The 15,740-nt window shown below is 36.2% G+C and overlaps 1 protein-coding gene across 7 annotated transcripts in view; it reads left to right on the forward strand.

Annotated features, from left to right (window-relative positions):
- LOC106456894 (EH domain-binding protein 1-like) overlaps positions 1 to 15,740 on the forward strand; it is a 188,642-nt gene that overhangs the window by 104,656 nt on the left and 68,246 nt on the right. For 6 of the 7 annotated variants that reach the window (XM_013916264.2, XM_013916263.2, XM_022382672.1 and 3 more), the window contains exons 8-10: positions 6,779 to 7,064; positions 7,647 to 8,630; positions 14,675 to 14,791. In XM_013916264.2, coding sequence (XP_013771718.1) covers positions 6,779 to 7,064; positions 7,647 to 8,630; positions 14,675 to 14,791 — 1,387 coding nt within the window. The remainder of the gene's footprint in view (positions 1 to 6,778; positions 7,065 to 7,646; positions 8,631 to 14,674; positions 14,792 to 15,740) is intronic. The other variant, XM_022382675.1, reaches the window with a different exon arrangement.

A 15,740-nucleotide genomic window follows, 5' to 3' on the forward strand; every position in this document is an offset into this window, starting at 1 on the left:
TTGTTCAATAAAAATCTTTCAAATGCGACTGTAGCTTTTTTCCTTCAAAATTTTGTCTTCAGAATAAGGGTGCGTCTTATATTCCAAAAATAGGGTATGTAATATTAGCAATATCCTGACCTGCATATTACTTACCGGTATGAATTTCCTTCCTTTAAACACTTAGCTAAACAATGATGATTACTTCGTAAGTGTCTTAGGTTGTTATAACACACAAAAATGAAATGCATCCAAAAAAACACTTCAGCAAATAATAATAGTAATAATAAAACAGACAGCCCAACTTCTGCTTAAGCTCAAGCAGAAGGTGACATTCCATAAATACAGCAAAATAATAAAGCAACTTGACATTATTTGTTGCATCATTTGATTCAGTTTAGCTCCTAATTCACCTAAGAATCATTATTAAGTTACACTAAACAAAAATGTGATATGGTGAACTAGGTGCTAAGCTAAACGTAAATTGAGTTTTACAGCACACTTATTAATAAAATGATGCAATGTGAGTAATACTTACTTGCTTTATTTTGCTGTGTTTATGAGATATCACTTACTGCTTGAACTAAAGCAAAATTTTGACTGTTTTTTTCTTCACTGAAGCATTCTTGGATGAATTACTAACTAGTTTTATCCTACTTATCGACTATTGCAAATTGATCGGTTTTACCAAGTATTATGTAAATATTTTGCTTATAATTCTAACTTTTATCATTCTTTTTGTTTCTCCTATGTACTGGATTTCATATGTATAAGGAATGCTGTAAATGTAGTTTTTCCTCTCCATTGGATCTTAAGGTGCTTTGATCCCATCGTACTGCGATGTGATTTCTGAATGTTGTTCTGACTTTATGTGCATGCATATCTTTTGTTTGGTTTCAGAGAAACCTCTAACAAATCCTGCTCATTCTGGAAACTACCCCCCCCCCCTCCAGTGACACAGCGGTACGTCTGCGGACTTACAACGCTAGAAACCGGGTTTCGATACCCGTGGTGGGCAGAGCACAGATAGCCCATTGTGCAGCTTCGTGCTTAATTACAAACAAACAAAACATTTTATCGTATATATATATATATATATATACACGCACTTACACAATTACAATGAAAGCATTGTTCTGGTGCAATTACATTGTAGTAATCGTACTATTCAGCTCTGATAGGTAAACAAATACTTCATTTATCGATGTAACATCTGACTTGTATTACATTTTTTTTTTTTTTATAAAGAGTCGTCCAAAAAAAAAAAGACACTATGCATTAACACATGTGCCAGGGATGAATAAAAAAAGTTATATGCAACTAAGATCGTCTAACTACCTTTCGTCTGTTTACGAGTGTGTAACTGTGTGAGCTGTATAATACGCGTGCTAAATACATTCTATGAATGAGTATTTTACTGTTATGTTTCCAGCTTTCATAATATCTCTGTGATCATAAATGATAAACTTTGGATCAAAATCTCATGTCGTGTTTTGAAAAGTTCGAATTTCTCTCTCTTCGTTGCTATCAGCGGGAGTGTACTTTTGATGAAAGGTCTAAGTTGTTGCCCAGCTGTTTTTGTGATTCTCTAATCTCTCGAGGCCTTGAGGAGTAGTAGCAGTATTGACTGCTGAGTGTTCTTCTCCGTTATCCATCATCTCCGTTCAAACCACGGAATGTTCATTCGTGACCAGCATCGTGCCGCCACTCAAATGAGTTCTCCTTTCAGCCTTACTCGTGCATGAAGGCTTCTCAATTGTTCACTTTTGAATATGGAAATACAGATGACGTGACTTTAGTTTGAAATAGGTATCCAGGAAATATCACTGAGTATGAGATGTCTATTGCTTGTTAAACACGGGAAGAGATTATTATGTTGATAAGGCGTGATCCCAAACTCTTGTTGTTTTTATATTTACTGTACTAAAAAGTACTACAGGACTAAAAAGTAGTTAATTTTCTTCAGCTACATATCTTACATCTTGCCACTTTTAAAGTGTGCGCATGTGTGTTACGAATACTACTATTAACGAAGTTCTGAATATAAATATTTGTAGTTTGTTTTATGCATTTCAGCATTTCTTGATTCGGAATCTTTCTGTCTAATGCATCGTCACTATATCAGTTATCGTGATAAAAATAATTTTATTTTAATCATTCTTTTTACTTTTACTGCGTGCACGAATCACGTCCCCCCCCCCTTCATTTTGGTAAGGCTTGCGACAGAATAAGCAGGCGAAGAAAAACTGAAAACTGTAAGAATTGCATGTAACTTTAAACACGCACAGAACTTTTCAGTATTTCTGGGAAAGCTCCTCAAATATTGACTGTGAAAATTGTAGATAAAATGAGACTTTCTTAACATTTGGAATATCCAGTTTCAGCTGTCCTTAGAAGTTGTTGAAATAAAGTGACTCTAAAATATGCTGAAAATAGAACGTTGTCGATATTTGAAATACGCAATCTCTATATATCTGAGAGAAGTCGTTAATATATTGACTGTAACATTTGTAGATGGAACGACGTGAAGGATACCCGCTAAACATGTGGCCCGATTGTGTACGTGCTCCAATTAATATAGTAATTATTTTCACTTCAGAGAAAGATTGGTAGCTTCCGTCTGGGAGCAAAAAGCCATCAACCAATTGTAATTCCTCGGGTCAGAAGAAGGAACCACTATAGGAAGTCATTATTATCTGACTCAACTGCCCAGAGGGCGCTGGCTGAGATGAAGAGTTCCGCCTAGAAGAAAATTAGTTCCCTTCTAATGGCACTAACAACCGTGAGTTGTACTAGACTAGACGTAGGGTGCTGAGTCAGAGTGAAGACTACTGTGTTGATTGGCAGTTATCCTGGTGTCAGTAGCAGTACGTTATCGTGCGTGGCTAATAATCGCACCTTTCCTTAAAACCCACTTAGTCAGAGTGTGATCATTAATTCTAGATCATTTCCAGCGTGATATCGGTTCTTGTCTAGTACTTTGATTTTGTGACAAAACTCTGTAACATTTTTATGTTCTCAACTACTTCAGCATCAGAATAGAATGATACACATTTACCGGTCAAATCTCTTTTAAGTGTAAGGTTTTAAGGGGGAAAACTTTGATGTGATTAGCAGTATCATTAATTATAAGGTTATATTTTAGTCTTAAGTAGTTTAATATCCCAAACAAGGTTTAGCAATTAATTATAAAGAATAATACGAACGTAATTATATGGAGCATGTAACATACGTTTCTAAATTCCATCTTCCTTAAGCTAAAGATACAAAAATACACAATGGTAGTTACATCAAGAATGCCCCCAGTGGCACAGCGGTATGTCCGCGGACTTACAACGCTAGAAACCGGGTTTTGATACCCGTGGTGGGCAGAGCACAGATAGCCCATTGTGTAGCTTTGTGCATAATTAAAAACAAAAACAAATACATCAATAATATAATATACTTTGTAACTAACGACAGTAAATAGTATAGATTATATCATATTCTTGGTGTAATTACCATTGTGTATTTTTGTATCTTTTGCTTACTCAAGATAGAATTCTGAAGATTCCAAAACGTCTTTTAGATGCTCCATATAAATACGTTCCTGTTGTTTTTTATAATTAAATTGTGTTTTCCGAAAAACGAGCTTGAACATGTCATAGTAAATCAGTGACCAGCACAGAAAAGAAAGCTTACACGGTACAGTTTTAGTTAATCATGAAACTACCAATTTTGGTGTTCTTACAAAACCATTCCAGTTCAAGAAATTACCATCCTCGAGATTTTCCGTTATCAAACCGAGGGAAGGAGTGTGAAATGCTGATTTAATTCTGAGTTTTTCGTCTTTCAGTGCAACTGGTCACGTCAACGAACTAAAAGATAGTCCTAAGTCTGTTTACCAATTTGTAATTTGATAAAATAAAATACATTTCTTATAAGTATGTTCAGAGGTATTAGCAAACTTCGCAACTTCAAAGTTTATTATATTAAAAATAAATATTTTGTTTCAAATTGAAAAAGACGCTTGTGATGCCTTGTTTAAAATATATTACACGTATGAACGTTTACATTTCGTGACACCGACTAATTGTGTGTATGATGACGTGTATTTCTTGCTGCATTTTAACCTCAAGTTTTTGTGACGACGGTTACATGTCGTTGCAATGGAAACTAGACATTTTAACCATTCGAGCCAAATACTGTAACAACCGAGTCTATGATATGTAAACTGTAACATAGTGACGATGCACTAACACTATCGAAATGTTAAAACGTGCAAATTATTACAATCCCAATAATGCATATCCAACGTCACAATAGATTTTCAACCTCGTCGTCACATGGGCTAAACGGGCAACTCAGAGACCCTCTGGGTTCATTTTAGGTTTAGCCATCCCTCATCTGGAACTGATGAGCAAAGAGAATGCAATCAGTCAGTAGCACTCGTCGCTTAGATGGCAGGCTACTTTTTACCGAATAACAGGATTGACTGTTACTTTCATAATATGCGCACAGCTCAAAGTACATAGCATGTTCAACGGGGTATCGCAAGCTCAAACCTTTGATCTTTCGATCCGCGACTTGGCGCCCCCCCAGTGGCACAGCGGTATGTCTGTGGACTTACAACGCTAGAAACCGGGTTTCGATACCCGTGGTGGGCAGAGCACAGATAGCCCTTGTGTAGCTTTGTGCATAATTAAAAACAATTATAAATTATAAACAATTATAAACAATAAACAATCCGCGACTTGGCACCTAAATAGTGTGCCACGTCGTGAGGTTTTGTTCTGTTGAAATGTTTGTAGTATGTCTTTTAATTTCTCGAATGTTTTGATGACACCTATTTTTGCGGCTCCCCATGTTCACGTCCCGTTAACAAAAAAACAATGGCAGTCGTTTTTTTTTTTTTACTAGCTGCATTACCTCTACTCTACTCTATGTCTGTCAGTCCCAAATTAGGACAGCTAGCGCAGATAATCATTGGGTAACTTTTTGCGAAATTCAACCAAACAAAACATGGGATATGTGTGTGTGTGTGTGTGTGAAGTAGTTTACCAAACAAAGTTTTGTCCCTTTTTCATACGTAATTGGCACATAAATTTCAGCACATAAAAATTTTAAAACAATATTAGCAACAAAATCAGTAACATGAATCACTGTACTGTTTCTTAAAAACCGAAGTTTTGATAAAATTTTAAATTTCGTTACTGTGAATACCTTCAGTGCATTATTCTTGAACGTGTAATTGTAAAATCTGGCATTATTTCTGTTATGTGTTATGGACATTTTTTTGACAAAACTCCCGATACTAATCTCTAAGTTGGCTAGACACCGACTGGTAATAGTTTTCTTATTTTTGTTTAGATGATAAATGGTATGAACATTTATAATTCGGTCTTGTTAAACGAGAAATGAAATTAATAAAAACTAGAACATTCGTCGTATAATGTTACCAAGTGACTTTCACAATCCGCTCCAGGATTTTGACTTTCTATTAGTCACCTTTCACGGCTTTCACAATCCGCTCCAGGTTTTTAACTTCCTTCTAGTCACTTTTCACGACTTTCATAATCCGATCCGGGTTTTCACTAACAAAACTAGTTTTACCTGTTGTTTTAGTGATTTTTTTTTTTTTTACTAGTGTAGATTTGCCTGAAGTCCTATTTGGTTTCTTTCCACGGGTTTTATATTGTGGGATTAGTGATTTATGATGTATGATGACTTCATGTTGTTGAGTCATCGATTATACAAGATCAGTATAATCAGCACCGATTCCTCATACTGTTGAAATTTATGCTTCGCTATGTATTTTCATTTCTTTCCTTACAGTCCCCCAGTGAACCAAGCGGTAGGTTTACGGACTTACAACGCTAAAATTCGTGTTTTGATGCACTTTGGTCGACCAGGTAGATAACCTATTCTGTTTAGCTTTGTGCTACAAACTAACGACAAACAACCTATTTTCTAATGTCACTAAATGCAAACACCACCTTGTGACCGTTTTCATTACTTCCTTTCATGTCATAAGAATGTGTTTCATATTAAATACTAGCAGAGACTCGCAAAGCATTTGCCGTTGAATTAGTATTGCATCAGTGCTTTTTAAATACAGGATTTCTAGAATAATACAAAAAATTCTAATCGCACACACCGAAATCTGTAAGTCCACTTGTCTTAGGCCTAACATTAGTTGAGCTTTTATTAAGTACGGCCTATATTCGATAAAGGGATAAATTAACATCGTAACTTGTGTACGTTTTTAGCCGCGGCATAGTGGCTCATAGAATGGTTATGAGTTTTTCAAGTATAAACTTTTAGCTCATAACTTTGTCATCTCTTAGCCGATTTGAGATCTAGATACAGTTTTGGACTCGGGAGGTCAAACCCTTTCGATTGATGTACTTGACTACGCCCAAGGTCTCAAAGATTAATTTACTCTAATCCTGCCTAAAATAATTTCAAGTTTCGTGGTTATTGAGGATACCCTTTTGCTTATTTTAGTTTAGTTATAGCTAAACTTTATCGTACTTAATTACTGTCAATAAACTTGTAATGTTATTATACGACCTAATGTTAGGCGTTTTTAAAACTTTGATAAATTTTTAACATGTTGTAAAAAATGTCTAATAAAGTATATTTACATCTGCTTTTTGTTTCCATCCGTTGAAATGCATTGCATGCGCATTTAGATAGTAAGGTCGGCACACCTTTTCAAGGACAGACAAAAATTGAGTTTTATTATAATAGATAATTTAAAGTAAGATTTGAATTCAAATTTAAAGCTAGATAAATAACCCAATGATTAATTTTGTAGAGACAGTACAGAAGTTGTAAAAGACGCCTCCTGTAGAAGCGTTTCTGAAAGCCCTGAACGTGATTCTGCTTCAGAAACCTCTGAATTCACTGCAATGATACCTAACGAGGATTTGTTAACATGGTGTAAAGAAGTAACGAAAGGATACCGAGGAGTTAAAATAACCAATATGACAACTTCTTGGAGGAATGGCATGGCTTTTTGTGCAGTCATACACCATTTTCGGCCTGACCTGATCGATGTTTCTGCTCTTTCACCGCATGATATCAAAGGAAATTGTAAAAAGGTGCGTTTTTTCTTTACTAGGTGCTTATTGCCGCGCCATCTGTTTTAACTGCCTTGAACTATTATTCCGATTGAAGACACCAGAGTAAAGTGAGGATAATTTTGTTTTGTGGTTTTATTTTTATACTGTGATAAAATCAAAATAAAATGCTTAAATAAAAATAGAAATATTTTTAGATAAGAAAATATATCATATTAAAAACTAAGAAATGATGGAGAGCTGACGGAGCAGTGTGTTTCCAGTTATGTTGTATCATTATATACGCAAAGGATAGGATGTTTCATTATAATGAAAAACATTAATTGTATGTAAAGCTTGTAAAAAATACAATAATTATGTCATTGAATCCAATTTGTACAGTTCTGGTATTAATTGCTCATCTTACCTGAATATAAAACACTTTTTATAGAGAAAAGATAATGACGTATTAAAATTATTTTCTTAACACTAAATACAAAATTTTATATCCTTTAGGAATTATGACTTTTTTTGCCTTGTTGGTCATTTATTTCCTTCTGTGATAGTATTGACAATTATAGATTAAGATAAGTTTTTAAAGTATATCTTATTTTCCACTTTAAGGCCTTTGATGCTGCTTTTGGCTTGGGTATTCCCAGACTTATTGAACCTTCTGATATGGTGATACTGGCCATCCCAGACAAACTTGCTGTAATGACCTATCTGTATCAACTTCGTGCTCACTTCACTGGCCTCGAAGTTAAAGTTCAACAGATAGGTCAAACAGTCACTGATTCTACATATACAATTAGGGAACCTGACAGTGATGAAGATAGTTTAGCATTACTCCAGTTTGTCACTCCTACAGTGCCAGAATCTTCTGGAAGTTCCCTATCTAGTCCACAGAGTGCAACAACAGATTCCAGTCTTGAAACTTCCAAACAGTTTACTAAAGCTCACCATACAGTTGAGACAAAACAAGTTAAGTCTAGTCAGAATTTTCCGAAACTAGTATCAAAACCTTCAGGTCATTTCTCCTCACAGCAAGATAAAGGACTAGAAGAAAAAAAATCTGGCTTAGTCAAACTCAAGAGCAATGACTTCTTAAATCTTCATAAGATCATTCATGTGTCGAAAGATGGCTCATCTAAAGACAAATCTCAATCCAGTAGAAAGGAGGAAAAAATGACTTTTCCTCAAGAGAAACCTAAGTTGATGACTCGTAAACAATTAATGAACCCTTTTGACTCTGATGGAGAGGAAGAGGAAGAACTAGCAGCTCAAAGTCAAGTCTCTGCTCTTTCAGACTCTGTGGATGATACTGGGTCAGCTGTTGTTACTTCATCAAGTTCTAAAAACATACAAGCTTTCAACCGTGTCTCAGCATCTCGAGAACCTTGCAGAAAACTACACAAATCAAAAAATTCTGTATTTAAGCCGTCCCATTATCCTCACATTGAGAAAAGTGCCTCTGAACCACCTATAGAGAGATCTTCATTTTGGGGGGAAGGAGAAAATTCTGTGGATGGGGTTCCTGGTTTGTTAGACTTGTCACCAACAAAGATGACTAGAGCCCAATCACTTCCAAATGGTCAACCTGTGGTACATGTATGTAGTATTTGTTATCACTTATCTGGAACTATGCTAAAATGTTTTAACCATTTTTACAAAGTCGTGCATCATACATTTATATGAAATATTAGGAGTGTAAGTTATCCTAGGAATTTCTTTATTAACAAAAGGTTACTCATAGAAAGATGTCTTGCATTGGTACTAAAACTATAAAGTACTTTGCTAAATTGTTTAATGTGTTATTTCTACTTTTGAAAAGGTTAGAACTCAGACACAACGTACTTTAAAGTATACGATTTATTTTGTATCAAATGATGTGGTAATAAACTAAGCTATTTTTGTGATATGCTCAGGATTAGCAAGAGCTAAAATAGAATGGTTCATTGAATAAGATGAGAAATATGGAGTGTATACATTTGAAATAAAACTTGATGTGGAACATAAGTCAAGAAAATAAATGAAAGAGTAAAAAATGTTTTAGAGTAACAGGAAAATAAACGTGTAGGTTTTCTATTGTTTATAATTACATGAAGAATTGAAATTTGGTACATATATTTTTTTATTTGTAAAGAGACTCAAAAACGTTTACTCACATTGTTCTCAACAAACAGATATTACCTCGCGCCATTGCCATGAAAATATTTGCACGTGCCACAATCCTTGAATGAAACTCCCGCCTTTCCACGGAAATAGCGCCAGCCTATGATGCAATCATGATTGGACTATAATCCCCTGCCAATAGGAGAGTAACGCATTCTCCATGCACAGTATTTCTCGGGAATATTAGCATTTAAATACAGGTTAATTCTATCCTTGTCGACACTGCTTTGGTGAAACGCGTTCTCTTCTTAGGAATTAATGGAATTTTTGCACTTTCATTATCATTCATAGTGTCGTCTGTCTTTCTTTAACTTTCTTAATTATGAGACAGAAAGATAAATTTTAAACATTTCAGTTAGAACTTTGATTCTAATTATCTTCAGTTTGATTTTTTCTTTTAATCAACTTTGTAATTTTTGGGATATGTGTCCTATTGTCTGCGATAAGATTTTTTGTAAGTATCATTTCCCATTGTATACGAGTTTCATTGGGTACTCTTCAATGTCGTCATTAGACCAGTAATCTAGGCCTAAGACATACCAGGCCAATTTCCGATACAATATCTTACCTCCAAAAGCTTTTGTCTTCGGATTTACAACACTAAAAACAGGGTTTCGATACCCGTGGTGGGCAGAGCACAGATAGCCCATTGTGTAGCTTTGTGCTTAATTACAAACAAACAAACAAAAAGCTTTCTCGACGTATACTGCCCCCTATCGGCGCAGAATTTCGCATGCTACTAGCCTTGATATTCATACTTATTTTTGCATACTAACATGCGAATGATTATGCAGCAACCTTCCACCAGTAGGAGTGCGACAATGCCCCTACCGTAACTATCGCCCTCTCTAGTCTTGCAGCTGTCAACCACTTCTTCAATTGCTTCAGTGGAATTACTGACCACGTCCAATGGGTCGGAACCAAGATTCTCGGCTTATGATGTGAAGGTTCTGGTCCGTCGGGAGTTGACCAACTTCATGCAAGAAACAAAACATACTGTTGATTGCCGTATCACGGTTTTCAGTGATCAGGAAGTTTTGGATTTGGACAGCTTTTTTCCCCTTCCTGAATATGACTCTCAACCGCGTGTTGTTTTGGGGAGACTTGCCCAGACCTCTTTTTTTTCCCCTTTGGTGGATTTGATTATTCAGGTATGTTATGTTCTGTCGTTATCTCCCGTTCCTATGTTCCACACCTACTCTTCTCGGGGACTAGCCTTTGGGTCATTATTTTAGTCTTTTCTCCTTCCCTGGATATTGGGGTTCTTGATAGTTGTTTTGGGGAGCATTTGCATTCAGGTGTCGGTATGCCTCGACCCTCACGTACTGTGGATGATCATGTTTTTGATTATCATCGTTCTAACTTCCCTTATTGGGGCTCACAACTCAGTGGGGATCAGACCCTAATTATCCGATTATATTTCCCAGTAATTGTCTTATTCTGACCACCCTTCTCAGGTTAGGGCTGGTGAGGACCAGACTTCTTCACTTTGCCCATGTTTGGAGGTTCTTGGTGGTCGATCTTTAAGTTCTGAAAGTCGTTTCAGTAAGTCTGGTCTTCTACTTCTATTCTCTCCCGTTGTCTCACAATCACATTTCCCCTCACCTTCTCAGGATCCCTTTTTTTTTCCCACCTAATTCATTCCAGGGGTCTTCATTTCCACCATTCTCTAGACATATGGCTGCTTCTTGCCTCCTCACAAGACAACTCAGTCCTACATCCTCAGTTTCTATTTTCTTCTCCAGGACAATGTCATGGTGGGTTGGTTTGTCACAACAATTCCCCCCCCCCCACAATTTTTGGTTTATCTCGGGGTGTTTTTCAACTCTGTCTTCTGTAAGGCCCTACCTTCTCCACTTTAGTTGTGAACTATGGAAAAACCGACCATTCAACCTATTGGTTACAATATATAATGTGCATATATACTAATAATATGCTGAAAAGGTCACTAACATTTTCAGTATAACAATTCAAAAATTTTTAATCAGCAACTTTTCGTTTACTAACTTCCTACCTACCTGATCACGTCAGTGGGGCTAGCCCCTAGACATCTCGGACTATTGTTACAAGATACCTTCAGCTTACTTAACTGGTCTGTGGGTATCTGCTTTTGATATTCCAATAAATATATACAGATTTTTTTTATTAATGGTAAACATGTCATGCACATACTAGGCCCGGCATGGCCAGGTGGGTAGGACGCTCGCCTCGCAATCTGCGGGTCGCGGGTTCGCACCCCCCGTCCCACCAAACATGCTCGCCCTTTTAGCCGTGGGGGCATTATAATGTGACGGTCAATCCCACTATTCGTTGGTGAAAGAGTAGCCCAAGAGTTGGCAATGGGTGGTGATGATTAGCTGCCTTCCCTCTAGTCGTACACTGCTAAATTAGGGGATGGTTGGCATCAGGAAGGGCATCCGGCCGTAAAAACCCTGCCAACACCAAAAAAAATAGCGACCCCGTAAAGATACGGGAAAAAGCTACAGAAGAAGAAGATGTCATGCACATACTTAAATATCTTTTCAACCCAATGGATGGCATTACATATCGATGGATAGACATACAACAGTTTCTAAATGTCAAGTATATACTTTATACAGGTATAACATAAAAAGTAAGCAAACAAGAGTATTAAAAAATTATTAATTTAAAAATGAAGTAGGGATCCTGCTACAAAAGGTAACGAAACAAGAATTAAAACCACAGTTATTTTATTTGGATACTTCTTATAGTAATTCTAGGGATAACCAATAATCCCTACTTTCCATTAAACTTTTATTTTATTTTTCCTATTTATATGTTCAATTTTTTATGTGTTCGTGGAATGGACACAACATCTATAAACTTTCAGTATAGCTATATCCCTCATAGCTATGACTTTTACATGAATTAAAACCACAATCACAAATTTATAAAATTTAATCCCTACTTTTGAAGCTTTATACACTTATCTGTAGGCCATTGTGATCCATATAGCTAAATGAAGCAGTCTTAAGTTTGCCAACCAAATTAGGATGGAAAATCATTTTAAATTACATCCAACTAGTATCACTTTTTCCTTGTTTTTGTACTTTTTTATTTTGGCATTTATTTTGTTTTGGATACTTCTTATAGCAATTCTACAAATAACCAATGATCCCTACTTTCCATTAAAATGTTAATTTTTTCTATTTATAGAACTTCTGATACCAAGGCTCTTATGTCTCCTTAATTTCCTGCATCAGAAGATTTGTCTCTTTTGGAGAATTTCATTTTCTGGAGTCCCTTGTACCTCTTGGACTTACCCATACACATCCCTTTCAGTGGATTTTGGCCAATCACTGCAAGTATATCCAAAGACCCACTTTTTCTTCTCACTTGCTATTGTGGTAGCACACTCAACCACATATGACCCTGGACATACCAATTCTCCCATCTCATATACACTGGTATCTGTTTGGAGCTCCCAGGGCCCAGCAGTGAGTCTGAGGATTTATAATGCTCACATATGCAGATTTTCATACCCGTGATGAACATATAATATGTGGCACATTGTGTAGTTTTTGCTTGATGACAATCAAATCTACAAACAAAACTTGTTAACCAATGTCTCTGCTCAGGTCGAGTGCAATTCTGGAGTTTGGTCTTTAAAGGAACAGTTTCTCTACATCTATGACCTCGAGATGTTGACTGCTCAGCAGGATCATCATCATTTTCTGCTTTGTCTCTCGGGTCTTCTTATCATGATCCATTTAGACACCACTTTTGTTTCTTCCATCCACCATCAGGGAAGCACTTGCTCTCAGAACCTTTGTTTTCCTTGCTGCTATCTTTCTCTTTTGAGCCCATGACCACTACATTTGGCAGTCTATCATGTCATGGAAGCTTAGTTTCTGGTGATGGATCGACTATCTTACCGAGACTGGATCCTTCCTGCAGATTGGTTTCTCTATTCTATGGTGTTTTAGTAGATTCGCTTCCACTTTGGGTGTCTTATCATTGTTGCCTTTCTGACTTTCCTCAATACCTAGTTACCAATCTTTTGGTCTCCAATTGCAGTCTCCATAGTTCTGACAGAGAAGTTCTGTGTCTAGAGTGGTTTCAGTGTTCTCTTTTATACTTCAAAGATATTTTCGTTTTCTTCTTGCTTGCAGAAGCCACTGCTCACACTTTTTTGTCTTGGAGCCTCCCACACTATTTACTGCAGGGACAAGTTAATCTTCTTCCCTGACTGCTCCTTCCTTCTCAGAACTGCTTAAAATGGTGATTGTATGTTTTATACACTCAGTTTTCCATCCATCTCTTCCCTTTACAATAATTTTGACCCAGATCATTTCTTTTGTCCTATACAGGCTATTTGTTGTTAATCTCTCTTGTACTTTCAGGACAGTTAACAGCATCTTTTCTTTGCGTGGGATTCCTTTTCTCCTAATAACTTAACTTCTTCCACTTTGACCAGTTGAGCAATGAAACTTTTCTTATTTTTCATGCCTCCTTCCATAAAGTTTGTCATGTCATGGCTTCATTTCACTCTAGCTATTGACAACCCATGTATTTGATCTTTCAGATGAGGAAGTGATGACCTCTAACACAGTACTTCCATGTTGTGGTTTCATCTTTCATGTGTTTTGTCTAACTCCAGTTGCCATTCTCCAGTCTTCCCATAGACTAGCAATGTGGGGATTTATTATTTTGTTATAGGTTCGTTTTTTACAGCTCTCTCAATGTCATTATTATATATTGAAGTATGTATATATACTAAAGACAATGTTACCTAAAAGTGTAGTACAAGCCACCTCACTACACTTTGAACCAAGCCATTCCCGGTCATGTGTTCTCCTCAGGGTGCAAGTCTGGGGTATTTACTCCCTTCGCCTAACTATTCTGGTAAATATCGAACACATTTCTTCGATATGGAACAGCTCGACTTTTTGCCCTAACCACACTACAAACTCAAGCACTGACCCCTAACCCATCTTCTTGATGTGGGATTCTAGCTCGTTTGTTGTGCAGAGGTAAGTAAACATTTCTGAAGTGCACATTTTACTTACCTGAAAATGTATTTCAGATGTAGAATGCACATAGAAAATGTGTTTCCCTCTTTTTTAGTAGAGGGCTGTATTCTAATGATGATTACATGATAAGCTTGTGCTATACATGTTAGTACGTTCAGGGGCAGGAGCCTCATTCAAGGCTTGTGGCTTATGTAAAAATCTTCATAGCAGCCATGCAAGGTAATAGTATTTTGTTGTGCTGTTATCTGAAATACACTTTCATAATTTTAAATTGTTACTTTATCCTGATGTACTTTCACAGTTGACTTTGAATCTTTACTTTTTGTTTTACTTGCATGATGGATTTGAAAATATTACTTTTTGTTTTATTTATATAATGATTGTAGAACCGTTACCTTTATTTTACTTTCTTAGTGAATCTAAGTATTATCATTTTCTGTTTCACTTGCATGACGTTTCTAGAATTCTTTATTTTTGTTTGTCCAGCGTCAGCAATCAAGGCAAGAAGAACTGAAAGAACGTGCTCGGCAGTTGCTAGAGCAAGCAAGGCGAGAAGCAGCCACTAAAGCAGCTCTAAGACAAACATCTACACAGATTGATGAGGCAAGGAACTTGTTCCTATCCGTTTTAAAGTGATGATTCAGTTATTTCTGTTTTATCATGTACATGGTTATTTCAGTCATCAAGTTCTTATCTTAATTTTATAGTTCCAGTTTGAGTTTAATTATGCTTTTGTTGTACTCAGTATTCCAAGTTTTCTGTTGTTTTTTTTAAGCCTCTTACCCATATCTTGTTGCTGTATGCTTGGATATACATGGTTAATTTTACAGTCAGATTTGGTTAATAATTTTGGGAAGGGCCAATGAAATGCTATTTGAAAGAAAAGAGTGCTCATTCAAATTACTAAGTATAAGCTAGCATTATATAATTGACAGTAAGAGTACCAATCAGCATTTTTTTGGGGGTTGATTATGTACATTATTACAACTAGCATAAACGCTGCCCATTCCACTCTTAATGAACAACAACAACAAATTTATGTGGACAAGTTTTGACATATTCATGTGTCTTCTTTAGTCCAATGAAAGTATCAAAACTTGTGATAGTAATAACTAATCATAGTATTAAACTGTAATGTTTTTATATATTAAAAGTGGTAACATTTATTGAAAAAATAAAGAGTTTTTTAAGAACTCCAGTTTATCAGTACCACATTTAAAAATTACCTCAATAAAGATATAATCAAACCCTCACGTACAGTCCTAGTGAAAGTTGTGAGGAGAGTACTTTTATTTAGAATTGTGTTCTATTGTAAAGAAATCATTGTTGCATATACCACAATTATTTTTCTAAATTGTCTGAATTTTGAGTACCCAAAGTGTGAAATTTTTTATGGACTTTTGTTTGTGGTGCCATTCAATAGCTGGCGCAGATGTTTTGGTTATATGCATAAATACTTACATACACACTACATCCAGGAATGTCGAGAGCCAGCACAGGCCCTGGGGCAAACATCTTTGCCGGGCCCCCTTTCTCTCTCTCTTTTTTAACA

The sequence above is a fragment of the Limulus polyphemus genome, unplaced genomic scaffold (genome assembly GCF_000517525.1).
Source record: "Limulus polyphemus unplaced genomic scaffold, Limulus_polyphemus-2.1.2 Scaffold268, whole genome shotgun sequence".
In the NCBI taxonomy this organism is placed as follows: Eukaryota; Metazoa; Arthropoda; class Merostomata; order Xiphosura; family Limulidae; genus Limulus; species Limulus polyphemus.